The sequence below is a fragment of the Lycium barbarum genome, chromosome 4 (assembly GCF_019175385.1).
Source record: "Lycium barbarum isolate Lr01 chromosome 4, ASM1917538v2, whole genome shotgun sequence".
NCBI lineage: Eukaryota > Viridiplantae > Streptophyta > Magnoliopsida > Solanales > Solanaceae > Lycium > Lycium barbarum.
In genome coordinates this window covers 36,172,722-36,194,395 of record NC_083340.1, presented here as the reverse complement: position 1 = coordinate 36,194,395, position 21,674 = coordinate 36,172,722, and the positions used below count along the sequence as shown (strand labels likewise).

General features: G+C 36.8%; 1 protein-coding gene across 1 annotated transcript; it reads left to right on the top strand.

Annotated features, from left to right (window-relative positions):
• Positions 1-17,798: 17,798 nt before the first annotated feature.
• On the top strand, positions 17,799-21,304 carry LOC132635876 (vacuolar-processing enzyme-like). The gene is made up of 8 exons (XM_060352464.1): positions 17,799-18,031; positions 18,127-18,283; positions 18,652-18,737; positions 18,849-19,072; positions 19,392-19,440; positions 19,604-19,819; positions 19,910-20,116; positions 20,233-21,304. Exons 1-8 carry the CDS (start codon positions 17,936-17,938, stop codon positions 20,368-20,370), a joined length of 1,173 nt encoding a protein of 390 aa, XP_060208447.1. The 5' UTR covers positions 17,799-17,935; the 3' UTR covers positions 20,371-21,304.
• The last annotated feature ends 370 nt before the right edge of the window (positions 21,305-21,674 follow it).

The following is a 21,674-nucleotide window of genomic DNA, read 5'->3' as shown; positions in this document are numbered from 1 at the left end:
AACAATAAAAGAAGATATAAATATTGGAAGTGAAAAACCAGTTCGAGGCATGCTATGGTTGGCGCACTCTTTAGAGTAGAAATCTGCCTCTACTGGAGTGCAATAGCTGAATGATGTCCTACTCCCAAGATACAACGAACCACTCAGGAACTTTTAGTGTGCACTCAAATAAAAGTTCCGAATAACTCTTAATCTCTCAACTTCTTTGTGTAGAAAAGGAAGAGGAAGAATGTAGAATTTTATGTTGAAGGAATTTTGTATTGCTAGAATATTTGTAATGCTGGAATATTTTCTAAGTGCTGAAAATCTACAGGAAACCTACTACTCCCTCTGTCCAAATTTATGTGATACACTTTCCTCTTTAGGTTGTCCCAAAAAGAATGATACATTTAATTATTTGGGAACAATTTTACTTTAAACTTTACCTTTTACGCTTAATGAAATGATCTATAACCACACAAATATCTTTGGCTTGTTTTAGACCACAAGATTCAAAGTCTTCCTTTTTTTCTTAAACTCCATGCCCAGTTAAACTATATCACATAAATTGGGACGGAAGGAGATATATAAGGTGTAGAAAAAACCTAACATATCTTTTCAATGAAAAGTTGCAACCCCTAAGAATAGAAGGAACCTATTCACACTAGGAATTTTGAATCACCTAAAGTTAACTAACAACCCCCCACATGATTCAAGATACAAGGATAACAAAGCAGTCTTTTATAATGCAATCAGTGAAGGTGACTTGTGGAATTGAACTTCACTTAGTATGAGTGAAATTGATCGGAAGGAACATAGTGAACTTGATTCTTGAACTAGAACCTTTTAGTCTGATCTTCATCATACACATTATATGAGATTTTTATTGAGTTCGTAAACGGGGTCGCACTTTAACGACCTTATGCAGTATCTTGATTCTTGAGTGCTTTAGAGAAAAGCCCAATCTCATAGGTTGCGGCCTCACAACCACACTCAAATTGGTGCATTCTTCAAGGATATGTGTAACAGAAGCATACCCTATATATTATGCTATGAATTCATTCAGAACATGTGCTCTTCCTAGCCGTTACATTAAGTACCATGAAAATCTCAATGGGACTATGAAATTAAGAAAAAATTGTGGTACTTCTCCAATTACTTAATAGCTTGTTGTTGCCACATTGAACCTTCATCATAAGATCTCCAATTAGTAAGGTTGGGTTGCCACTATTAGTAATTACAGTTTTTGGGGCTTCAGTCCCATCTCTCTTGAAAACTCTATGACTTGTTTTTGAACAAGTCCTTTTGTCAGCGGATCCACGATGTTACTTAAAGAAGGAATGTAATCCAATGTGATTACTCCATTTTTAATCAAACTCATAATTATTTTTTGCCTCAAGCGGAGATGTCATTTTTGCTCATTTGAGTTCTTTTGCTTGCATTTTCCAATAGCCACTTGGTTATCACAGTGAATACAAATTGCAGGAATTGGCTTTTCAATGATTGGAATATCCATTAGTAATTTTTTAAGTGCATGTTGTGCGGTCGTATCTAAGGTGATCATCGCAGATGCCATAGTGGATCAAGAAATGCATGTTTGTTTGGAGGATTTTCATGCAACTATACCTCCATCTAAGGTAAACACATATCCAGTGGTAGTTTTTGTTTCATCTGAATCAGAAATCCAGTTTACATCACTATAGCCTTCAAGCACAGCAGGATATCCTAGATAATGTATACCAAGTGATATGGTACCTCTTATGTATTTTAATATCCTCTCTAAAGCCATCTAATGATTTTTATTAGGATTACTTGTGTATCTACTTAGCCTTCCCACAGTTGGTGCTATGTCAGGACTAGTAGCATTTGTGAGATACATAAGTGTGCCAATAATTTGGGAATATAACAATTGAGAAACAGGCTCACCAACATTTTTCCTTAGTCTCACATTTGGGTCATAAGGGGTACTCAAGGGTTTACAATCATACTTATTGAATTTCTTCAATATTTTCTCTACATAATGCGATTGAGTAATAGTAATACCCATATGATCTCGTTGAATCCTAATTCCCAATATAACATCTGCTTCTCCTAGATCTCTCATATCAAAATTATTTGATAAAATAACTTTGGTTTTGTTAATAATATTCAAGTTGCTACCAAAGATGAGAATATCATCAACGTACAGACATAATTTAACACATCTCAATTCAGAAGTCTTGCTATAAACACACTTTTCTGAATCATTTATTGTAAACTCATTGGATAATATGATTTGATCAAATTTCTCATGCCATTGTTTTGGGGCTTGATTCAATCCGTATAAAGATTTTATTAATTTACAAATCTTATTCTCTTGTCCAGGTATAACAAATCTCTTTGGTTGCACCATATATCTCTTCTTCTAAATCACCATTTATACAGGCGGTTTAACATCCATTTGATGGATCGCCAATTTATATATAGACGCCAAAGCTAACAACACTCGAATGGTTGTCATCTTTGCTACAAGAGAATAAGTGTCGAAATAATCAAACCCTTCTTTTTGGGAATAATCTTTTGCAACTAGTCTTGCCTTAAACTTTTCTACTGACCCATCTGGCTTAAGTTTCTTTTTAAATATCCACTTACAGCCGATAGGTTTGCACCCCTTTGGCAATTCAGTCAGAATCCATGTCTTATATCAAGCAAAGACTTCATTTCAGAATTTATGACATCTTTCCAAAATACTGAATCTATAGATGACGTGGCTTCTTTGAAAGTTCGAGGATCTTCTTCAATTAGATATGTATAAAGGTCATGTCCAAAATGTTTCTCCATTCTTGCTCGTTTTCTTCTTCTAAGACCTTCTACATTGTGGTCATCTTCTTCATCATGCTCTACCAAATTTGGAGTGCAATTAGAAGGATTTGGTTTATTCAATGTACCTTTAAAAGGAAAAATATCCTCAAAAAATACATCTTCTGACTCCATGATAATGTTGACACTTATATCTGTGATTTCGGATTTTATTACTAAATTCCTATAAGTAACACTATCCTGAGAATAACCCACAAGAACTTCATCAACCGTTTTCGGTCCTAGTTAATTTCTTCCTTTTAATTTCTGGAATCTTCACTTTTGCCAAGCACCCCCACATTCTTAAATAACTCAAAATTGGTTTCCTCCCTTTCCATAATTCATATGGAGTTTTCTCTAAATTTTTATGAGGAACTCTATTTAGAATATGACATGCTCACATTAATGCCTCATTCCAAAAATTATTAGGGACTCCCAAACATGACAACATACAATTTATCATATCTAATGAAGTTCTATTTTTCCTCTCTGCAACACCATTTTATTGAGGTGTATAAGGAGGAGACACTTGATGAATGATTCCATTCTCACTACAGAAATTAGAAAATTCTGCAGAAATGTACTCTCCACCTCTGTCCGATCGAAGGATCTTTATTTTCTTTTCCTTTTGATTTCAACTACATTTTTATATGAAGTAAACATAGCCAACACTTCATCTTTTGGTCGAATTGGAAATACATAACAATACTTGGAAAAATCATCTATGAATGTCACAAAGTATCTTTTGCCATTTCTAGAGTAAACTTGAATATCACAAACATCACTGTGCACAAATCCTAATATACTAGATTCTCTAGTCATAGATTTAAAAGGTTTTCTAGGTAATTTAGATTGCACACAAGTTTCACATTTTTCATGCAAATTTATATTAGATTTTGGAATAAGATTCAGATTCATCATTCTCTTAATTGAAGTATTATTAACATATCCTATATTAACGGCCATGCCATATATTAGAGGAATCATGAGAAATATTGTAAAGCAAAAAATTATTACTGTTTTTCATATTATTGCTATCATCACGACAAACAACATTTGCAACATTTAATTTAAACAGACCCTCAAATACATATCCCTTACTAACAAAAGACTCATCTATACAGAGTACAACTTTATTAGACTCGAATAGTAACTTATAACTAATAACCATCCTTAATAAGAAGAGAACACTAATAAGATTTTTCCTAACATCTGGCACATGTTGCACTTTATGAAGCATCAAAGTCTTTCCCGAAGTCAACATCAAATTTATCCTTCCTTCTCCTTTGACTTGTGCAACTTCAGCATTACCCATGTTGACGGTTTTTCCGTCAATGATCTGATATTTTGAAAAGATAAATCGATCAACATATACATGAATATTTGCACCGGTGTCAATCCACCAATTTGTAGATGTACACACTAAATTGACCATAGAAATGGTTGAAACATACCTTTTGTCAATTTGACTAGTCACGACATTCACTTGTGATGTCGGTACCTCAGATGTTTTCTGCTTTTGCGGTGTTGACAAACTCTTTCCATGTGCCCCGATTTTCCACAAACAAAACAAAATATCTTTCTTTTCTTGTTAATATCAGATTTGCTCTTCAAGAAATTATTATCCTTGGAAGACTTCCTCTTTTTCGACCTTGAGGTTTTCCCTTCAACAATATTTACTTTATTTTCACACTCATTGGACATTTTGTCTTTATCTCTCTCTTGTTCCTCAATTTGAAAAGCAACAATTAAATTGTCCATAGTTAGTCTCCCTCTTGTGTTTTAGGGACAAACCAAAAGATTTCCATTTTGGAGGAAGTTTCTCAATCAAAGCACCAACATGAAATTTTTCACAGATTTCAATCTTCTTTTGAGTTAAATCATGAATAAGAAGTTGAAAATTTTGTGCTTGTTCTACTATGGGCTTGTAATCAGTCATTTAACAATCCATGTATTTTGAAATAACATAGCTATCTAGACCCTCATCCTGTTTTCCATATTTCTTTTCTAATGCATCCCACAATTCACTGGCAGTCTTTGTAGTGCAAAAAATATCATAAAGATCGCTGGACAGGGCAGACAGAATACGACCATGACAAAGATAATCTTTATCTATTTCAGTTTGTGTGGTTTTTTCTTTTGCACTTGCAATAGCATTAGCATCCGCGCTGGCATTAGAACTTTCATTTTGTGGATCTACAGAATGGAGATGACAAAGAAAAGTCCTAAGGTTGTTAACCAGTAACCCATTTGATTTTTCCATCTACGAAAATTTTGACCAGTGAATTTTTCAGGTTTAGCATAAAGTTGTTCTTCTAAAGAAGTCATCTTTTTTTTTTTTTTTTTTTTTTAAGCGAAAATTTCTACTCTTAAATTGTTGGAAAAAATGTACTCTACAAAAATTGATAGAAATATTAAAAGAAGAACAAACAATGACACACAAGATAAAACAATTAACAATAAAAGAAGATATAAAAAACCGGTTCGAGCACACTATGGTTGGCACTCTCTTTAGAGTAGAAATCCGCCGCTACCCGAGTGCAATAGCCGAATGACGTCCTACTCCGACGATACAACGAACCACTCAGGAACTTTTAGTGTGCACTCAAATAAAAGTTTCGAAGAACACTTAATCTCTCAACTGCTTTGTGTAGAAAAAGAAGAGGAAGAGTGTAAAATTTTATGTTGCAGGAATTTTGTATTGCTAGAATATTTGTAATGCTGGAATATTTTCTAAGTGCTAAAAATCTACAGAAAACCTACTATATATAAGATGTAGAAAAAACCCAACACACACTTTCAATGAAAAGTTGCAACCCTTGAGAATAGAAGACACGTATTCACACTAGGAATTTTGAATCACCTAAAATTAACTAAACAACTAGAACTGGCACGATGGACAGCTTGCCACGGTGATCATAACGATCGCTCAAAAAAGCATATAAACGGTTGTGATCAGGGTGAGTGAAAAAAACCCCACACGTTTATGTCACAAGTTTAAGAGTTGTAGAAAGGGAATTCAGCCTTGCTAGGACATAATCACACAACAAGGAATCTAACAAAAAGATCATGGATTTTGGTCGAAACAAAAGGGATCAATCAAGAACCTCAAGGGACTAGGGTTTAAAGAATCCCTTCTAAAGGTAATTTTCCATGCTAACTTGTTAAATTATGATATTTCCAACGTATAGAGAGTATTGACAGCAAGTATAAGCGCAGTTATTGGGAAAATTGTGCAAAGTCATTAATGGCTATCTTGAAGCTTTATGTGAAGATGTGTTTAATGGAATGGTATGAAATCAATGATACATATTGCTCTTGATGATTTTATATAGAACAATAATATACTAGAGTGGATTCAAACTCAACTCTGGAAAAGGGGATCTATTTAAATAAACGAATAGAACTAGTTCTCAAGTCTAATTCTAGATGTAGATATTGAACTACTTAAGCGAAAAATAATGATTTGTTAAAATCCAAATCGTAGAGTTATCAATTTTGATACGTTTATTAGGTAGACGTTCTTTAGGTGCCTGCACGGCTCTTGGCCTTGCGTCGTGACATTCAAAGAAAGTTATTACACTTTCTCTGCCACATATCACTTAGGGGGATAATATTTCCCCTTCAAACAAGAAGAAGGGGTGGATAGGTATTTCATAAAGCTAATGTAAATGACTTTTTCGAATAAATTTAGAAGGTCATTTATGTATTTTCCCAGTGGGGAACTTATAGTGGAATATTTGTGATTTTGTAACATTTAAACTAATAAGTTAATAACATTATTTAATCCATCTCCACTGTATCTGATTTCCATTATTTGTATCAGCCTACTCCAATGGACAAAAAACGTACAATAACGATGACATGACATGACAAAGTTATCACAAGTGACAAGAAATTTCTTGTAAAACAATGAAAATAAGTGTATTGCAATTGTCAAGTTCTTGACATATTTTCGTGAGTTCCTATGGTTGTTTTTCCTTTTAGACCTTTGAATTCTACGTCGTATCAATCCCTTTGTACTTCTCTAACGTTGTTGGCACGAAGGAGTTTGTAACTCCTATAAATGTTTCATAATCTTTCATACAATTCAAGATTCCCATCCTATTTGAGTTCTTTCTTTGCTAATCTCAAACAGAATACAATGATATCTTGGTATAATGTTGGTGTCTTATCCCTTGTTTTGGTTTCAATATGGGTTAATATTGAAGGTCGTAGTATCTCTCAATTCTTAACCAGAGAATCAGAAGGAACCATATGGGCCGTCCTAGTTGCTGGCTCCAGTGGCTGGGATAACTATAGGCATCAGGTTATCATCCTAAATAATTCTTTGTACATTGCCCAATAATTTTTGATAATATAAGTTACTTCATTTCTTTGTAAACGTTAATAGTCTTGATGATAGTTTGATTATAAAACTACGTATTGAACATTTCTTATATAAGTATAATTACTTAAAATAATCCAGATGGGGATACTATTTTGTATCGTACAAATTTAGTATTTAATTCTTATCATACCCGTATTTCTCTTTCCCCTCTCTATTCTTTATATAGAAGGAATATATTATATTTTATGTTAAGTGATAATCGCTCTCAGTGTTTTAAAAGACAGTTTTGGGACTCGTCTCGGGGCTCGCCCTGTGGCAGGGCACTGGCAAAACGTCTCGAGGCTCACGTGTGGGGCTTAGTTCTGTGAGACTTACACCTTAAGCACCCGATTGTATGCCCTAAAAACGCCTAACGCCCAACCCTCAGGGCGTGCCTAACAGTTCTTACACAATATGTGTCAAATTTCTTAGTTAACACTGTTGACTCTCATAATACTTTAATAAATGATTGATGCTTAATAAATTTTTTCATCTATAGAAATAAAAAGAATTATAGTTAACTCAAATAACAAGCCATAGTATCGCATATTTAGTACTTAAGATCACCGTAGGGGTGAATATCACTTAACATTTTTAGAAAAATACATAGTTGAATTTTAGATATTCACTTGTCATTGGTCTTCATGTTTTTATCCTATACCCTCAAAATTATCATATTTTATTATATCGCAATTTGAAAGTAATTTTTTTTTTTTTGGGTAACTGTCCATTTTTCCATAAATTACCAAAGTAGTATTTATAAAATAATAGATTAACACAATTTGTTAAGCTGATGAGGAACTCCCAATGAACTCTAAAGTAAACTAGAACTGATACTACAAAGACAATAAGAAACAATTCTAGTCTAAGGTACCATATCTGCAGGAAAATGAAACTATTCTCAGAATTGACAGTTGTGTAGTCAAATCTACATAGCAGTGATGCTCGAACATTGCAAACACATGCTATCTCCTTTGCTATAGGCTCCCAGTGAGTGGCCTTCTTCTAAAAAATACGAGTGTTTCTTGCCCTCCATATTGCCCAGATGAACTCAGCAGCCATCTTGATGATGAGGGCATGTTTACTTTTACCTCAGCATAATTGAAGCATAGTCTCATATTGCTGCATCCAGTTGGCAGTTGCAGGCCATTGGAACTCCAACCACAGAACTAAACGAGCCCACAGTTCCTTAACAAATTTTCAATAAAAAAACAGATGATCTCTTGTTTCATTCTCTAAAAGACAGTTAACACACTTTGTCTCCACCTGAATACCCCACTTAATGAGCCTGTCACTTGTGGATAATCTATCTTGGACTTGTAGCCAAAGTAAGAAGGTGGCCTTTGGGATAGCTGTATTGTGAAACAACAAATTCCTCCAAGTAACTCTAGGCAGAGTACCAAGCATACCAAGGTAAATATGTTTAATAACACTTCTAGTATGTGCTCTGTCTGTCTGCATATGTACCAGTCCACTCCTTGCACTTATAATTTTCCTGACCGTCCAACTTGTCTGTGGAGGAATTAGAATATGGTCAAGAGATCTCCCTTATATATAATAGGTATGTATCCACTTGATCCACAGTTTGTCCTGTTTTCTAGTCAGGTCCCAACATGTTTTAGTTACTACTGCTTTATTCCAATTTTTCAGATAGGTCAAGTTCATACCACTAGCTGATTTAGGCAAACAGACCCTATCCCAAGAGACTAAAGCTCTCTTGGTAATAGTATTTACCCCTGACCAAATAAAGCTTCTACTGTGGGCATCAATTGCTTTCATCACCATGGCTGGAAGAATGAAAAGTTGAGCCTAGTAGGACCGAACACCAAATATAACTGTTTTAACCAACGAAACTCTTCCTGGATAAGACAGTTTTTTTTGTTGTCCAAGAGGAAATCTTTGCAACCACATTTTCAATCAAAGGTTGCCACTGAGATACAGTAAGCTTCTTGGAAGTTAATGGCATTCCTAAGTACTTGAAAGGCAAATTACCTGAAGAGTAACCCAAGAATTGAGTGATTCTGAGGCTTTCAGCAAGTTCAACCCCTCCCATGTAAATATAACTCTTAGCTAAATTAGCTTGAAGACCAGAAGCTTTAGAAAAATCTAGTAAACTTTTCATGTAACTTAGTGACTGCAGTTGCAGTATACTCCCCTTTCACAAAAAGTAATAGATCATCTGCAAAGCATAGGTGTGTACCTAGCTTTGTACAACTGGGTGGTATTTGAAATCCCTATCCTCCTTTAGTTCATTGAGACTTCTACTTAGATACTCCATTGCTGACAAATAGGTAAGGGGACATAGGATCCCCAAGCCTCAATCCTTAAGTAGCAGAAAAAGGCTTTGTTGGTTCACCGTTAATTACTATGGGGTAATTGACTGTAGTAACACAACCAAATATCCACTAAACAAATCTTCCAGGGAAGCATAATTCCTCTATAACTTGCTTCAAATATGTCCAATCTAAGGAATCATAAGCCTTCTAGATATCCACTTTAATCATACACCTAGGAGAAATATGTTTTCTAGTGTATGATTTACCCAAGTCATGGGCCCGGATCACACTATGAGTTATCGTCCCTCAAGGTATAATTCTAAATTCGGAAAAGGGTCAAAATTACCCCTGAACTTTGGGAAATAGTTTATTTATACCTTTCGTTATACTTTAGGGTCAATTATACCCTTACCATTATATTATGGGGTCAATTATACCCTTATGTCTAACAGCTACCACGTGGCATCATCCTAGCCCTTCAAAATTATTTTCCCCTCAAATAATTTTTTACCCATTAAAATAACTCAACCCGACTAGATTTTTTTTTTCCAGCCAAGGGGTAATGGGTTGGGTCCGTATCACTTTGGTTGGAAAAAAAAAATTCGGGTCTGGTTGGGTTGGGTTATTTTAGTAGGTAAAAAATTATTTGAGGGGAAAATAATTTTGAAGGGCTGGGATGATGCCACGTGGCAGCTGTTAGACATAAAGGTATAATTGACCTCATAGTATAACGGTAAGGGTATAATTGACCCTAAAATATAACGAAGGGTATGAATAAACTATTTCCTAAAGTTCAGGGGTAATTTTGACCCTTTTCCGTTCTAAATTATACCTGTTATTAATTACTATGGAGTAATTTTGTTTTTATTCATGAAGGAGTGTTGTTTTAATTATAATACTGATAAATTTTATTAACTATTTTCTTTAGAGAGGTAAATTGCATAGTATATTAGTATGATAGTAATATATTTTATGAAATTATGATTCTTTTATTGCTTGAAAGTTAAAGTGCTGAGTTGATTTGTTTCTCATAATAACTATTATATCAATGTATTATTTATACTTGTAGTTATAGTAGAAGTTTTGCTTTCTATGAGTTTCTTTAATCATGTTTTTAATTTTTGAAAAATATTAATGTATTTTTTAAAATAATTTTTGTTTTATTATACTATTTTGTTTTTTACAACTTTTGTGTTATTATACTATTTTACTACACTATAAATTAAAAAATTAAAGATTCATGGGACTTACGTCCCGTGCCTCAGGGCTTACGTCTCGCCACGTGCTAAGTAAAACGCTCCGCCTTTTAAAACACTGCTTGCACTTTGCACATAGGTGTAAAATAGGATCTCATTGTTACTTAATGAGGTTGTCTTTTGATTATTGATTCTCCAATGCACTACTAAATTGGTTGTGCATCTTATTAATTTTTAGTATCCTAATTTCAAACAATTTTAGTATTCTTGCATTTTTTGTGTAGCAAGTCGAAACCACGTCATTTCATATGTGTCTTTATAGAACATTGTCACAGATGAGGCAAAATTAGGAGAGTATTTTTAGTAATAGAAAATAGAGGAGATAAACTTTGATAATATAAATTTCAATAAAGAATTTTTCAAATCAGCCTTAACTAAAAAGATAAAACAACAGGAACAATGGATAGAAAACCTCTCACAGAAAAGGGACAAGAATTTCGCGCCAGTCCTCGTTTGTCCCTAAATAATATTTTGGTATGAGTTCAACTTATGCATACGGAAGGTGTAAAAAAAAATCTGATCACATTATCCAAGAAATATCTACAAGTTACCCCTCATAAAATGTGGAATCTATAAACTTAAAATAAGACAGCTTACCTTGTAAAATTCCTTACACTAGTAATATATAAACTCTTTTGGTATTAGCAAATAATGAGGTTCAATTTTGCAAATTGAACAATTTGTTCAATGAAAAGTCAAAAATCACATGGCTGTTTTTCATTTGTTATCGTTTCCCACATCAACACGAGTGAAGTATATATCCTACTCCCTCCGTCCCATATTAGTTGACATATTTCACTTTCCCAAAGTCAAATGGTGTAAAATTTGACTACCATTTTAAACTATAACTTTTTTATCGAATTAACATGAGAAAAATTGCAATTTTTGAATACTTTTTATATAGTTTTTGAATATCTAAATTTTAATTGTAAATTATTGAGTTTGATCCAATATAATGTAGCTTTAAATGTCTGAGAATGGAACATGACAAAAATATGGGATAGGAAGGAGTATTATGTTAGCATTTTGTGCTAAATAGGCACATAATTAATGAAGTTGGAGAAGGTACAACAAACAACTGCGGCTGCTCTTTTATTTTGACCAATAAATGTTAGGATTGGAAAAGTCTTCTATTCATAACCGGAACAGAATTACAATAGGAGGAGCAACTCTCACACTCAACTATTACAAAAAAGCAATCCTAAACTGAATACCTATATCTCACTCAAGTGTTTTCCTTACTGTTTTTTTTCTCTTGCTCTTGGTGATGTTACAAATGATAGAAGGCTTCCCTATTTATAGGGATGAAATGAACCTATTGATGTCATTTGTGACTCAAGCAAGCACTTGACAATTTGCCAAATACAAGGAAGATGTTTTCTTCCTTAAAACAAGGAATATGTTTTCTTTCTCAAAATAAGGAAAATGTTTTCTTCCTTGTTTTCTTCCTTAAAATGAGGGAGATGTTTCCTTCCTCAAATTATGGGATGGACCCAACAAATCTCCCCCGCCAGTCCCATACACCTGAAGGAGAGTACACTGGCTTTTAGTTTGAGTGTATGCCGACAAGTTCTTTGCACAATTCGAACTTGTCTCTCGGTACCACCTTGGTCAGCATATCTGCATGGTTGTCGTTTGTGTTGATCTTGGAGAGCTTCATTTCATGTTGCTCGACTGCTTCTCTGAGCCAGTGATATCGAACGTCAATATGTTTTGTGCATGAGTGGTACCTCGAGTTTTTGCTGAGATCCATAGCGCTTTGACTATCACAATGAATTGTGTATTCTTCTTGTCGGAAACCCAGTTCTTGAAGGAAACGTTTCAGCCACATAAGCTCCTTCCCAGCTTCAACTGCGACAATGTATTCAGCTTCTGTGGTTGATAGTGCTACACACTTTTGTAACTTGGATTGCCATGACACAGCTCCCCCTGCAAATGTGAATATATAACTCGAAGTTGATTTCCTGCTATCATAATCTCCTGCCATGTCAGCATCAGTGTAACCTTCCAAAATCGGCTTAGCTCCCCCATAGCACAAACATAGTCTGGATGTACCTTTCAGGTACCGTAGTATCCACTTGACAGCTTCCCAATGTTTTCTTCCTGGATTTGATAAGTATCTGCTCACAACAACGACAGCATGAGCAATGTCTGGCCTTGTGCACATCATTGCATACATCAAACTTCCAACTGCTGAAGAGTGGGGCATTGCTTTCATCTTCTTCTTTTCTTCTTCGGAAGAAGGACAACTTTCCTTGCTCAACTTGAAGTGATTTGCTAGTGGAGTACCAACAGGCTTGGTATTTTTCATGTTGAACCTTTTGATCACGCGTTCAACGTATTCCTCTTGTGAAAAGAACAACTTATTTGCCTTTCGATCACGAATGATTTTCATGCCCAAGATATGTTGTGCAGGGCCTAAGTCTTTCATATCAAAGAACTTAGACAAATCTTTCTTCAAGTTGTTGATCATAGTTGCATCCTGGCCTACTATCAGCATATCATCCACATAGAGCAGAAGGATGATAAATTTTCCATCGGGGAACTTCTTCAAGTACACACAATGATCTGCAGTTGTTCTTTTGTATTGATGTTTCAGCATGAATGAGTCGAACTTTTTGTACCATTGCCTTGGGGCTTGTTTGAGACCGTAGAGACTCTTCCTTAACTTGCAAACGAGATGCTCTTTCTTTGGGATTCGGAAACCATTGGGCTACTCCATGTATATTTCTTCCTCCAAATCACCATGCAGAAAAGCTGTTTTCATATCCATCTGCTCAAGTTCAAGATCCATACTTGCCACCAATCTGAGAACCACTCGAATAGACATCATCTTCACAACCGGCGAAAAAATCTCATCAAAGTCGATTCCTTCCTTCTGTTGGAAACCTTTGACTACGAGCCTTGCCTTGTACTTCACGATATTTCCGCTAGCATCTTTCTTGAGCTTGAAGACCCATTTGTTCTTCAAGGCCTTCTTTCCCGGAGGAAGTTTCACCAACTCATATGTTTGATTCTTTTGTAAAGAATTCATTTCTTCCTCCATGGCCTGTCGCCAATTGGATTTTTCACGATGAGATTGAGCTTCTTGAAAGCTCTTTGGCTCCCCCTCGCTGGTAAGAAGGATCCATTATGTTGGCGAGTATGACCTTTGAGGGATTAACCCTCGTGCAGAACGTCGAACTTGATTATTTCCAGCTGCGTCTTGGGGTGAAGGCTCCCCCTGCTAAAGAATTTCTTCGTTTTGATCATCATCAACATCTGCCGGATCAATGTTTTCTTGTTCATCATGGACATTATCATGAAGTTCCTCGTTGTTGAGAGGAATGTGTGGTGATTCAGGGACATCATCTGGAGCATGATAACTCCGTTACTTGTTGACTGTTGGAGCACACCCATGAAACTGGTTTTCATGGAACACGACGTCTCTACTTCGAATCACTTTCTTCATTTCGGGATCCCACAGCCTGTATCCGAACTCTTGATCTCCATAGCCGATAAAGATACACGGAGTTGATCTGAGATCAAGCTTCTGCCTCAACTCCTTGGATACATGCATAAATGCCTTGCACCCGAACACTTTCAAGTGAGAATATGAAATATCTTTCCCAGATCATATCTTTTCTGGAACTTTAAAGTTCAATGGGACTGAAGGTGACCTGTTTATAAGATAACAAGCTGTCAGAACAGCTTCGCCCCAGAATGGCTTTGGCAGTTTAGCCATACTGAGCATGCATCAGACTTTCTCAACAATAGTGCGGTTCATTCTTTCATCTACACCGTTATGTTGTGGTGTTCGTGGCACCGTTTTCTCATGTCTGATCCCATGTTCAGCACAATATGCCAAAAACTCCCGGGAAGTGTACTCGCCTCTATTGTCGAATCGGAGGCATTTCAGCTTCTTTCCAGTCTCCCTTTCTACCATAGCATGGAATGTCTTGAAACGATCGAATACTTGATCCTTCGATTTGAGACAATAAGCCCAAACCTTCCGTGATGCGTCGTCGATGAATGTCACGAAGTATTTGCTACCACCAAGAGATTCTTCTTCAATGGGTCTACACACGTCAGAGTGGACAAGGCTCAGCAACTCAGAACGATTCTTTCTGGTGGAACTGAAAGAAACTCTATGTTGTTTCCCGAATAAACAGTGATCACAGGGATCCAAAGTTACGTCTTTATCTATTGAGATGGCTTCTTTCTTTGCAAGAGTCGTCAATCCCTTCAGACTCATATGGCCCAATCGTCTATGCCACAAGTTTGGCAATGTCTCTTCTTCAACTGCATTGAGACTCGGTCGATACAACTTTACATTGGTTTTGTAAAGAGTACCACAAATATGTCCTCTAGCAATAACCATAGAGCCTTTGGACAGCTTCCACGTACTATCCTTGAACAGATTTCCATACCCCTGTCGATCCAGAGCTACTCCTGAGATCAGATTCAATCTTAGATCTGGAACATGACGAACCTCTTTTAACACAAGTGAGCTTCCATTGCTGGTTTTTATGTACACATCACCAATGCCAACAATGCTCGAGAAACTGGTGTTGCCCATCTTCACAACGCCGTTGTCACGAAGTATTTTCTACCACCAAGAGATTCTTCTTCAATGGGTCCACACACGTCAGAGTGGACAAGGCTCAGCAACTCAGAACGATTCTTTCTGGTGGAACTGAAAGAAACTCTATGTTGTTTCCCGAATAAACAGTGATCACAGGGATCCAAAGTTACGTCTTTATCTATTGAGATGGCTTCTTTCTTTGCAAGAGTCGTCAATCCCTTCAGACTCATATGGCCCAATCGTCTATGCCACAAGTTTGGCAATGTCTCTTCTTCAACTGCATTGAGACTCGGTCGATACAACTTTACATTGGTTTTGTAAAGAGTACCACAAATATGTCCTTTAGCAATAACCATAGAGCCTTTGGACAGCTTCCACGTACCATCCTTGAACAAATTTCCATACCCCTGTCGATCCAGAGCTACTCCTGAGATCAGATTCAATCTTAGATCCGGAACATGACGAACCTCTTTTAACACAAGTGAGCTTCCATTGCTGGTTTTCATGTGCACATCACCAATGCCAACAATGCTCGAGAAACTGGTGTTGCCCATCTTCACAACGCCGTGGTCTCCAGATTTATAAGTACTGAACAAATCCCGGTGTGGAGTGGCATGGAATGATGCAGCAATATCAATCACCCACTCAATATCATTTGTGCGAACGTGTAGGCATGCTTCCTCTCCGCATGTAACAAGTGCAATGTCTGGTGACACGGTGACCATGGTCTCACCATCTTCCTTGCTCGAACTCTGGTTAGTTTGAGGCTGCTCCCGTTTAAGCTTTCGACACTCCACCTTCTTGTGGCCATAGTTGCCACAATAGTTACAATATCCCTCGAACCAAGTGTTGGTATCGACGGACTTTCCCCGCTCTCGTGATCTCCCTCGAACTTGAGATCTTCCTCTACTTTGACCTCGACCTCTACCTTTGCCTCGGCCTCTTCCTCTACCTCCGCTTCTACCTCCGTTGCGTCCACTATTTTCGGAAACAAGGGCATATGATTGATCTACCCCGGCTTCTTTTCTTCGCGATTCCTCGTTTATTAAGGCGTCCGTGACCATCTGCATGGTCACCTTACCATTGGGGGCGGAATTACTGAGAGTGACGACAAGAGTCTCCCAGCTATCAGATAGAGAACTTAGGAGCAAGATTGCTTGCTCTTCATCTTTGAGAACCCATTCGGCTGCACTTAGCTGGTTCACGAGATCTTGGAACTGACTTGTGTGTTCTGTGACAGAGGTACCGCTACGTAGCTTGTGATTTACCAATCGCCTCATCAACAATGTTTTATTTCGAGCCGTTTTTGCTTGGTAAATGCTCCCAAGCTTTTCCCAAAGTTTGTAAGCACTCGTTTCCTGCGCGACATGATGGAATACACAATGGTCAATCCACTGTCGAATTTGTGCGACCATTTTCCTATTCATTCTTGCCCATTCTTCGTCTGTCTTCTTGTCGGGTTTGACACCTTTATTTTCGAGCGGCTCGGCTAAATCCTTCAAATTTAACAAGTCCTTCATACGAGGTTTCCACATGTTATAATTTGAGGATGTTAGCGGAATCATGGTATCCGATGATGATTTCTCCATGATAAAGTGCACCTAATCTGCTTGTACTGGACTGTGGAAGTAGAATCAGGCAAAACGGGACTCACGGTTGAATCCGGAATGGTCGAAAACTTAGGAAACCGGTCTGACCAATCTGAAAACCGGTCAAAAACAGAGTGAACCGGGCTGCACTAATTCAAACCGAATCGGGCCAGTTTAACCACTGGCTGGTTGAAAGAGTCAACAAAAGGATGATGTGGCAATTGGACTTTGACCAGATCTGGTTCTGGTCAAACGGGTTGGTTGGATCGGGTTTCTCCGGTCGTCTTCTCCGGCGAGCTGGTGGCCGGAAGGTGGCGGAGCGGCGGCGGCGATGGTGGACAAAAAAACTTTGACTGGACTTTTGGAGGCCTTCCGGTGGTCGAAAAATTCCGTAAATTATATATTCGGAATCCTCGGAACGAGATCTTTCTAATGGTATACTCAGAGCATAATTTTGGGACAAAAAATTTTTGACTGAAAATTTTACGAAACTTTAAAAGATTGGTCTGGAAGATTAACCAAGCTCTGATACCACTTGTTAGGATTGGAAAAGTCTTCTATTCATAACCGGAACAAAATTACAATAGGAGGAGCAACTCTCACACTCAACTATTACAAAAAATCAATTCTAAACTGAATACCTATATCTCACTCAAGTGTTTTCCTTACTGTTTTTTTTTCTCTTGCTCTTGGTGATGTTACAAATGATAGAAGGCTTTCCTATTTATAGGGATGAAATGAACCTATTGATGTCATTTGTGACTCAAGCAAGCACTTGACAATTTGTCAAATACAAGGAAGATGTTTTCTTCCTTAAAATAAGGAATATGTTTTTTTCGTCAAAACGAGGAAAATGTTTTCTTCTTTGTTTTCTTCCTTGTTTTTTTCCTTAAAATGAGAGTGATGTTTACTTCCTCAAATTATGGGATGACCCAACAATAAATCTGAATGTAATATCTTAAGAACTTATTTAGTTGGTCATTGACTGATTTCAGGCTGATGTATGCCACGCTTACCAATTACTGAAGGATGGCGGTCTTAAAGACGAGAACATCATTGTATTCATGTACGATGACATTGCCAACAATACTGATAATCCCAGACCTGGTGTCATCATCAATAATCCACATGGACGTGATGTTTACAAAGGTGTCCCCAAGGTTTGTTTTTCTTCTTGCTGTGTTCAATTTCTGGCAAAAAAAAATTCAAGATTAATAGAATGTGTACTAATGAGGGGTTATTTTTGTTGAGGCAGGATTATGTAGGTGAAGATGTTAATGCTAACAATTTTTACAATGTTATCCTTGGGAACAAAAGCGGTATAGTTGGGGGAAGTGGGAAAGTTGTGAACAGTGGTCCAAATGACCATATATTCATCTACTATACTGATCATGGTGGCCCTGGCATTGTCGGTAAGTAGTCTCCTCACATTTTCACCCTCTGTGTTTTGCATTAATTTTGCGTAGTATTCTTTTATGACATTTTAAAATTATGATACTGTCACATTTTAATGAGGAAGGGGTTCTTGATTTCCAAATGTCAATTGAAATATTGAATGCTGAAAACTTGGTGACAGTATATATCAGTAATCAGATATTCTGTCACTGTAGTTGTGAATGTGCATAATCAATTACCGTTAGGAACTTGTCTTGGAATGCCACGGTTAGGCAACTGGAAAATTAAGCTAATACTCGTTACAAAATAGAAGCTTGATCTATAATATTTGCGATCTGAAACTGGCTAGGATGCATAATTGTTTTCATGCTTTTATTGTTGTCAGCAATGCCAAGTGGAGAACTTGTTTATGCAAACGATCTAGTTGATGTGTTAAAAAAGAAGCATTCTTCAGGGATGTATGACAGACTGGTAATTAACTTGCTTGTTTTAGTTTCTCAGGCTTACTTTTCCGTTGCGCAAGTTTTGATCAGTGAAATTTGACGTCTGCATTTTAAGTTGGATGATGTTTTCCATCTTCAGGTGTTTTACCTAGAAGCTTGCGAGTCTGGAAGCATGTTTGATGGTCTTCTCCCTGAGGGTCTTGATATCTATGTCATGACTGCATCAAAACCTGATGAAGATAGTTGGGCGACGTACTGTGGTGAGGGTACTCCTGATGATCCCTGCTTGGTTGAGTGTCCCCCTCGCGAGTTTGAAGGTGTGTGCTTGGGAGACTTGTACAGTGTTGCCTGGATGGAGGATAGGTATAAACAATTTCTATGACTTCTTTTCTGGTAGTCCAAGAGCAAAAAGTGAGTAGATGCATTTATTGATATTAGATTTCTTCCCATATGATCTACTTTGTTAACAAGCCGATATATTTTGCTTCATTAACTGCCAAAAAGATTAAGAAAGGTGAGTCTGTCATGATCTGTCAATACCTAAATTATAAGCTTGTCAAATAATTAGGAAGGAGTATGCCAATTGAAGGTTCTTGTATTTTCTTAGATGAATTTTATATATACTTGGAAGATGACATAGTACTATGTCAAACTTGTAGTAACTGTTTGCATTCGTGAACAGTGATGTAGAAGATCGAGATGCTGACAGTGTGCAAGGGCAGCATAGCCGAGTAAGAGTTTGTACTGTTGTGAACAAATATAACATATGCTTTAAACAATTTGTTCCAAAAATAGAAGATCAATTGTTAATGCTTGAGATCCTATATGCTACATCTATGCTTTCTTTTAGTCCATGTTTTAATGGAAGATTTATGATTTCATTGTGTCGCTCAGGTTGCAAACAGAACTGCAGCCAACATAACAGATGGTGACTATGGCTCCCATGTCACGGAATATGGTGATATAGTGGTGAGCTTTGATCGTCTTTCCGCGTATATGGGTGAAGCTTCCACAAACCACAGTCATGCCTCTGTGGATGCCATGTCATTCTCGAGATTATCAAAGAATGTGGATCAGCGCAGTACTGAACTTTTCTATTTGTTCACCAAAGTACGTTTCCACCTCTTTTTGTAGCACAATTGATGTAGATTTCTTCTTACTGCACCACATGATTGGTTTGTTTTTTCTGAATGTTTGTAGCACCAAAATGCTCCTGAAGGCTCTCATGAGAAATACGAAACTCATGTGAAACTTAATGAAGTTATATCACAGAGAAGTCAAGTGGACAACAAAGTAAAACGTCTAGGGGAGCTTCTTTTTGGTGTTGAAAAAGGTAATGAGGCACTACATAGTGTTCGACCTGCTGGACAACCACTTGTTGACAACTGGGATTGCCTTAAATCCTATGTAAGTATTTAACTTGGCGATAAAAGCAAAGATTCTTTGTGGCACTTGAGTTGAATTTTCGTGTTTTTTTTTTTTTTCTTTTGATGAGAATATGACTACTCTTTTTCTGAGAATAGGTCAAGATATTTGAGGCACACTGTGGAAGATTAACCCCATATGGGAGGAAACACGTACGTGGTATCGCCAACATCTGCAATGCTGGGATTACGAGTGAGCAAATGACTGCTACATCTGCACAAGCATGTTCAAGTTAGTAGAGGGTACTCGTGGCAAAGAATATATATATCGTATGCTTAGCCAGTTTATGTCAAGACTGCAAAATTTCACTTTTAGCTACACTCAGAATAACGCTGCTTAGAATTAGCAGATCTTTGCCCAGTTTCCATGTACTAAAGCTTTACTTTCTCAATAAAAATGCCTTTTGACCTTTTTATTCGCTCAAAGTCTTGTTCAGCTTCATCCAAGTCCAATTTTATCTGATTTTTTCGTGGAAAATGATGTACATTCAGCAGCTACTACATGTCCCGCCAAATCATTAACCTGGCAGCAAAAAACTTCTCAGAGTTCTCGTACATATTCAAGCCTTCTTATTTGAACAATTTTGAAGAATGTAAGTAAAGAGGGTAAATTTTGCAAATTTATGGCTGTAGTGTAAGAGCAAGCAAAAAACTTGAGTAAGGGTTTATCTATTTTAAGAAGTGCTCCGAGAAAGCAAAAAAGAAAAACGTTAAACTACAGTTGGATAGACATGGTTAATTAGCTTATAAAAGGCAAGTTGTGAAAGCAAAAAAGAAAAAAGACATCCAGAAAAGAGAAGATTCTGCTGCAAAAATATATTTCCTTCTATCACTCTTAAAACATTATGATTTTGTCAGTACATAGCACAGTAAGATTACTGGGCATCATGTATCAGAAATGCATATTCACAGAACTCATCTTGCAGACAAGATTATTTATAGGGGATAATTAAGGCTTAAGAGACTCTGTAACTTGGTGTGAAGCCACTTCTCTTACCTTAAAAAAACATCTGTATTATATGCTTCTCTTTGTTCTAACCATCTTAAGACTTATTCCTGCAACAATGGCATCTTCGAGAGAGATGACTATTGATTTTGTTAATTTTTAAAGGATTTCGAGGGGCTTTCATGCAGTAATAGAAAAAAGAATGCACTTCTGGCAACCTTGAATCTGATTTACGTTCTCACCACTCCAAAGCTTCTATATGCAAAAGATCTATGGGGAGAATTGGACAGAAATATAGATGAAAGAAGACGTGACAAGTAAACAAGTTTCTTCTGACTTGTTTTTCTCAATTATAAGCTGACTGATGTTAAGCCTTTCATGAGATCGACTTGCTAAAATTGAGAGAATTATTAATACCTTGGAACATTTGAAACACATTGTGGGTCGTTATCTCAGTATGGAATGAAACATATGCGCTCCATTGCTAACATATGCAATGCTGGAATTAAGATGGAGCAGATGGTGGAGGCATCAGCACAAGCTTGTCCCAGCGTTCCATTAGCCTTATCTGACCTCTTTTTATGCTTTTTATTGA